General features: G+C 37.3%; 1 protein-coding gene across 1 annotated transcript; it reads right to left on the reverse strand.

The window, feature by feature from the left end:
* Window positions 1–5,690: 5,690 nt before the first annotated feature.
* LOC138803373 (septin-7-like) lies at window positions 5,691–7,339 on the reverse strand. The gene is given in 2 exon segments (XM_069987298.1): window positions 5,691–6,454; window positions 6,710–7,339. Coding segments are annotated over 2 exon segments (1,272 nt in total). The 5' UTR covers window positions 7,298–7,339; the 3' UTR covers window positions 5,691–5,770.
* Window positions 7,340–7,750: the final 411 nt, after the last annotated feature.

Here is a 7,750-nt window from a genome sequence, read left to right on the forward strand (position 1 = left end):
CACTCTTTGAACCCTCAAGCTACCCGTGACTCTGCCCACCACCCATTACCCTACTTAAGTCCCTCCACCCCTACTGCCTTTACACCTGGTATCTCCTGATTCTCCTCAGGTGACCATGGCATCCCTCTTCAACTTTCTATTAAGGTTGATCTGGTCTGTTGTATTTGCTTCCTTTTCTTTCTTTATTCTAACACTCTCATGATTCAGTTTCCTAACACTTATGGCACAGTTTGTAAGGGAAAACAATGATAGAAAATACATTGTATAGCCCAGTGCTGGTGGCTCATGCAGTAATCCTAGCTACTCAGAAGGCTGAGATCTGAGGATCATGGTTCAAAGACAGCCCAGGCTTAAATGAACCCCAAGATAGGGATACAAGTGGTTTTTTTCTTTCTTGCTATTGTTTCTAACATATTTATAAGATACCATGTGCTATTTTTGTTGCTTTGTATGTTCCTCCTCCACGGTATAAGCCCTGGTTTTACTGTATTTGATGCCGCTATAATTTGAGGAAGGGAAGGGAAAAAACAAGTTTTTAAAATAGGGATATAGGTTGGCCCCTTGCAAAAATGAGATGTACAAAACACTATGTTGAAAAGCGAACTTTACAATTTAGGTGGAGGGAGGGGAGAGGGGGTGGAAGTGTAGTTGTGGAAGTGGAAAGGAAGGGATGTAGGGGAAAAACAAAGGAGGAGGCAACAATGCTTGATAAGAAATATGCTCATTATCTTGCTCTTGTAACTGTAACCCCTCTGTACAATATTTTCACAATAAAAACATTAAAAAATAATAAGGCTAACAAATGAAAGAACCAAAGTCGGAACAATTCTCTTCAGAAGTGAGATGACCTCTAGGTGGTGATATACATGCTTCATGGATACAGTAACAAAAAGGAATATTCACATCCTAGCAGGATGGTTCAGAGTTTCATCACAACATGCAGAAGGACGCTCAATTTAAAACTTGTTTGTAACTGGAATTTTCTACTTAATATTTTTGGACTGCTGTTAAGTATAGAAAGCTCAACTATGAAAAATAGGGACTTACGATACACTCAGGAACCTAAAGAATTAGTAGTTTAATGTACTTTTAGTCCTCCTCTCTACAAATGTAATTGTTTAGTTTTCAGTAAGGAGAAGCAGATGTGAATTGTTACTGGGTAAGGATTTTTTTTACCATAAAGAAAATGATTGATACAATGCAAACTTAATTTCCATACTTCTCCCCCAAAGCTATTGGAATATCAATTCTTTTATGGTACATGATACATATATCAGTGGTTCCTTGGCACTAGGTAAGAGCTCCACCTTGTGATCTTTCCATGTATATTTTTAAGTGAACAATTTACAATAGTCTAGAAATTAAATATAAATTTAATACTAAACTCATACTTTTATCTTATTTACACTTGAGAAAGCTCCAGGTCATACAGCATTAAAATATTTAAATACAGTATTGTTTAAATCCTATTTTTGTATTTATTATTTATTTATTGGCAGTACTAGGCTTTGAACTCAGGTCTTTCAGCTTGCCAGACAGGTGATTTACCACTTGAGATATACTTCCAGCCCTATTTTCTTTTAAATTTTAATTTTTTAATTGAAGGAGTGATGAGCTGGGGGGTTACAGTTACATAGGTAAGGCAATATGTACGTTTGTTTTAAATCATCATTACCCTGTCCCTCTGTATCTCCCATTTACCCCTCCTTGTCTCCCCCAGTTGTAATGTTCATATCCCACATAGTGTCAAGTGAGTATTAGTGTTGCTGTGGTTTATCTGCTCTTCTGCTGTTTCTGTGATTCCCTTTCCCTTTCATGTATTGTGTTGTCTATTATACAAAACACAAGATACAAAAAACTAAGAGAAATGAAGAAAGAAAAAACAATAGAGAAAGATAAACTATATATGGGGGTCTAATGAGAACCTCTTCTTTCCATAAGTTGGAGTTCATGTTAATATGCTTCATTATATATAGTCCTTTGCATTAAACACTTGAGTTATTGAGATCCTCTATTAAGAATATCATATACACATTCTAGTTCCTACAAATGAGGGAGATCATGCAACCTGATTTTCTTTGGGTCTGGTTTACTTCACTTAATGTAATTTTCCCAAGTCTTTCCATTTCCCTATGCATGGAACAATGCTATTCTTTCTGATGGAAGCATAGGATTGCATTGTGTATATATTCCACATTTTCTTGATCCGTTCATCTTCTGAGAGGCATTTGGGTTGGTTCCATATCTTGGCTATCCTGTCTATTTTCATAGTATTTTATCTTAATTTAAACACCTATGACTTGTGTCCTTTGGTGTGGATCAGTGTAATATTTCCACACATGTATATAGCCTGCACTAATAAAATCCAAACTCCCTTTATCTATAACACTCACCCACATACCTAACAATCTAATAACCTGCAATCATTATTCCATATACAGATGGAAATTTTAGTCTCTACATATGACAGACAACAATTTTTTCTTCTCTGCCTCTATCTGGCTTATTTCACTTAACATAAGGTTCCATACTTCTGTCCATTTTGTTGACTGGATTCAGTTCCTTTTATGGCTTAAAACTATGAGGATGTGCATATAAACCACATTTTTCTTAGTCATTCATCTGTTGATTGGAACTGAAGCTATTGCTTAGCTATTGTGAATAGTGCTGCAATAAACATGGTTTGTGCAGGTATCTCTTTGGTACACAATTGCATTTCTTTTGGATGTATATATATATATATATATATATATATATATATATATATGTAAACATATATGTATGGATCATGTGGTAGTTCTATTTTTAATTCTCTGAAGACCCTTCATACTATTCTTCACTAATAACTGCTATAACTTACAATAAAAAAGAATTTCTAGCTGGGCGCCATTGGCTCACACCTATAATCCTCCTTACTCAGGAGGCTGAAATCTGAGATCAGGTTTTGAAGCCAGCTTGGGCAGGAAATTCAGTGAGACACTTATCTCCAATTAACCACCAGAAAATCAAAAGTAGAGCTGTGACTCAAAGTGATAGAATGCTAGCCTTGAGCAAAAGAGCTCAGAGACAGAGACCAGGCACTGAATTCAAGTCCCATGACCAACAACACCAAAAGAATTTCTTTTCCTCTACATCACCAACATGTCTGGGTTTATTATTATATTTTGTTTTGTAATAGTCACTCTAATGGGTTGATATAAAACTTCAGTGTAATTTTGAAAGACATTTCTCTGAAAGATAATTTGTTCAGGGATTTTTTTTTTTATCACAAAGGAGTGTAAATTTTCTTTAGTTGCTTGTTTTTTTCTTATTAAAAATGTTTTACTGTTATTATCAAAATGATGCACACAGGGGTTATAATTTCATAAGTCAGGTAATGAGTACATTTCTTTTTTGACAATGTCAACCTTTCCCTCGTTCTGTCAGTTTTTCCATTCCTTCCCTACCCATGTTATATAGTTCATTTTCAACATAGTTTCTGCTAATATGATTGCTACTTTTTTTCATCCTATATCCCTCCATTTTTGTGACCCTTTTACCACCCCCCAACGAAGAAAAATAAACAAGACAAAAGGAAAAAAGAAAGAAAAAAATAAAAACCATTTTTTATTTTCTGGATTTCATTTCTATAAATATTATTTTATGCGATTAGCGGCATGGAGGCACGGTCCCTTTGTGTTCCTCCCCTAATTGGATTTTTCTTTGTTGTTGCTTTTGGTCCCTCTTCTTTTTCTCTTGTTTGTTCACTTATCTGTCTTTGAGGGGGACTGTAATGGGTGCACAGAAATGGAGTTACAAAGGGTGAACAAATGGAAGTAGTGTTGTGGCTTAAGTGGTGGAATGCTTACCTGGAGCTGAAGAGCTGAGGGATAGCTCCTAGGCCCAGAGTTCAAGCCCTATGACTGACAAAAAAAAAAAAAATGAAGCCAGGTGCCAGTGGCTCATGCCTATAATCCTACTGAGGAAGCTGAGATCTGAGGATTGCGGTTCAAAGCCATCTGGAACAGGAAAGTCTGAGAGACTCTTATCTCAAATTAATCACCAGAAAACCAGAAGTGGCGCTGTGGTTCAAGTGGTAGAGTGCTTGCTTTGAGCTGAAGAGCTGAGGGACAGTGTTCAGGCCCAGAGTTCAAGCCCCATGACTGACAAAAAGAAAAAAAAGGTGAACAAATGCAGCAGTGGTACTCAGTAGACACTATGTTTAAAATGACCTATACAGTTTGTAGGTGGGGACAGAAGGAAAAAACTGGAAGGGAGCACGGGAAGGGGGGGACATAGTCCAAAAAAACGTACTTCTTATTACCTGACTTCTATAACTATCACTTTTCTGTACATCACCTTCTATATATGAGAGAAAACTTACACCTTTTGTTTCTCTGAGTTTGGCTTACCTCACCTAACATGCTTTGTTCTAGGTCCATCCATTTCCCTGCAAATGACATAATACTATACTTTCTGAAGTCTGGGTAAAATTCCATTATGTATAGGTACCACATTTTTAAAAAACCCACTCATCTATTGTAGTTCTACAATAGTTCTACAGGGCTGTTTCCATAACTTGATTACTGTGAATAGTGCAGCAATGAACATGGATGTGCAAGTGTCTTCACAGTATCCTGGTTTGTAAAGTTCTGGGTAGAGGTCTAGGAGTAGTATGACTGGGTTATAGGAAAGATCTATGTTTAGAAACCTCCATACTGCTATCCAGACTGGTTGTAACTAGATTACATTCCCACCAACAATGCAATAGGGTTCCTTTTTCTCTACAACCCCACCAAATTGGTTTTTTGAATTCTTTTTTTTTTACATCACAACATTGTTTATTATGTGAATTTTTTACAATACAAACAAAAAATACAGAAATGCAATATATGGATACAGCTAAATGCAGAATGGTGACTTTTTCTCTCTTCAAGAGGCCATGATTCCCATTTCTAGTAAAATAAGAGACTGCATATAGGTGGAAACAGACTTGTTGTTAGCTCCACAATTTGCCTAGAAATGACCTATAAATGCATTTTCTCCCTGCTACTTACCATAAAGAGTAAAAAGGGAGTTAAAGGAAAGTTTCCTTGTTGGTTCCTACCATATAAAAGATGCTATATTCTATTTTAGCAGGGCCAATATATGGAAAATATCTAAATTAAATGTTATTACAAAAATGAAGCAGTAATGAGATTCTGGCTAAAGAGGGTACTAAATGAGAATAACATATACATAAAGAATCCAAAACAAACAAACAAAAGGTTGTTATAAAAAGCTCTAGGTGCACTGTAAGCATATACGTTCTTTTTTCCATGTGTATTTTCAAACAATGGAAGTGTCAAAAATAGGGTCAACTGAACCTCTGTATTATAATTATCATAGAGAAGCATAGTCTGCATCATAGTATGGCAATTTATCCTCAGTGAAAACCTTCCAGAGTCCTTTATTTTGGAATATCCTGTAAACAATCAAACCACCAGAACATGATTGTACAACAGTTAAATGTTCTCTTGCATTAAATTGAAGACATCTGTTTAATAATAATAATAAAAAAGAAAATGTAGAAAGGTACTTAGAGCTGTTACTTTCTAAGTACAGAACACCCTAGACAATTCAAGGCATCTTAATCTCCATTGAGAACAACAACCAAAAAATATTATTTGTCATGCTGTTAATCCATCATTAATGATAAAATTGGTGCAAATTGGTCAAACGGATCCAACAAACACTGATGTCCAAGCTGGCATATTAGCAACTAATACGTAACTGGTGGTCAATGGAGAGTTTAAAAGATCTTCCCTTTCTTCTTGTTCTTTTCCAAGGTTTGCGAAGAGTTCTGTTGTTCTAAAATGCGTTGTTGAGCTTCCCAGTTGGCTTTCTCCTTCTCAAACTGATGCCGTTTTTCCTCTAATTCTTTGTGCTGGGCTTCCAAATTCTTTTTCATCTGCTCATGGCGCCGTTGGAGCTCAGCCTCAGAGTCCTTCAGTTTCTGGACTTTCTCCTTGACCTTCATCTCAAACACCTGCTCCATCTCCATCTCCATTTTCTTCATCTTGGCTACATGTTCCCTTCTTTCTTCCTCCATTTGTGCCAGAGGGCTTTTGGTAAGCTGTCCTTTACTCTTTTTATTATCCACACGGTTGTAAATCACAGCTGCCAGCTTTCTGCTTTGGTAGTTCTAATAGTGTAAATTATTAGTGACATCTTTTAAGTCTTGCATGTGTGTTCTTATCAACATATTCCTTAGAGTTGTAAAATCACAATGTTCACCATTTTCAACTTCAGCCACACCCCAAGGATACTGCCTTCCTCTGACCCTCTTGCCGTTAACTTCAATGATCGTGTTACTACCTACTACAGTGAGAGGTAAACAGTCCTTTATCTTTTTAACCAGCTTATTTTCTTCTTCATCATCTGTTTCTGGAAATTCATATATTTTAATTTTATGTTCTTGGATTTCTTTCATTATCTGTTTTTTTTTCTTTTTCTTTTTTTTTTTTTTTTTTTTTGTCGGTCGTGGGGCTTGAACTCTGGGCCTGGGCGCTGTCCCTCAGCTCTTCAGCTCAAGGCGAGCGCTCTACCACTTGAGCTACAGCGCCACTTCCGGTTTTCTGGTGGTTTATTGGAGATAGGAGTCTCACGGTCTCTCCTGCCTGGGCTGGCTTTGAACCGCGATCCTCAGATCTCAGCCTCCTGAGTAGCTATGATTACAGGCGTGAGCCACCAGCGCCCGGCTCATTATCTGTTTTTTAAACTGCTGGCTTTCCTCTGGTGTGAGTGTGTCTGCTTTGGCAATTAGTGGGATGATATTCACTTTTTCATGCAAACGTTTCATAAACTCAATGTCCAATGGTTTAAGTCCATGTCCTGAGGGAGCGATGAAGTACAGGCAGCACTGCACCCTGTTATCAGGCATCTGACGCCTGTTCACCCGGGATTCCGCATTTAGATAATCCTCAGATTTACTATCAATGTAGTCGATAACAGGCTGCCAGCAATTACTATTATCCACTGCATCGCCAAAGCCTGGAGTATCAACTATTGTGAGCAACAACTGAACACCACCTTCCTTGATTAAAACTTTGGATTGCTCCACCTGTACAGTCTTTTTTATTCTATGGGAAGGCCCTGGATACTCTGGAGAATACAAATCTGTGAGAAATAATGAGTTGATTAATGTTGACTTTCCCAGTCCAGATTCATCTACTATCATAAGTGTGAATTCAAACCCTCTTTTCACTGATTTTCTGTATACTTGATTTGAGAGATTGGCCAATCCCACATAGCCTTCAAGGTTCTTCTGTTGAGCCATGGTGCCACTATTGACGCTCCTCTCCTCGGCAGCAACGGATCTCGCGCTCTGGTTTTTTGAATTCTTGATGTTGGTAATCTAACTGGGGTGAGATGGAATTGTTTGGATTTTTATTTCCTTCATGGCCAGGTATGTGAGCATTTCCTCATAGGTGCCTTTATCAGTCTTACCTCTTCTTCTGAGAAGTCTCTCCTTGAGACCTTAGCCCATTTAATTAGTGATTGGATTATTAGCTTTGAGAGGGGTTAGTTTCTTAAGCTCCTTTATATTTTGGATATTAGGTTCTTGTCAATAGTATTGCTGTTAAAGATCTCCTTGTTGATTGGCTGTCTTTCTAGTTTAGTAACTATGTCCTTTGCTGTGCAGAAACTTTAAATTTTGAGGTAATCCACTTGTGAATTTGCCTATCTTCTGTGCCCATGTGACCCTTTCTAAAAGTTTCTGCCTATTCCT

Source organism: Dipodomys merriami, unplaced genomic scaffold (assembly GCF_024711535.1).
Source record: "Dipodomys merriami isolate MVZ:Mamm:240054 unplaced genomic scaffold, mDipMer1.0.p SCAF_34, whole genome shotgun sequence".
Classification (NCBI taxonomy): Eukaryota; Metazoa; Chordata; class Mammalia; order Rodentia; family Heteromyidae; genus Dipodomys; species Dipodomys merriami.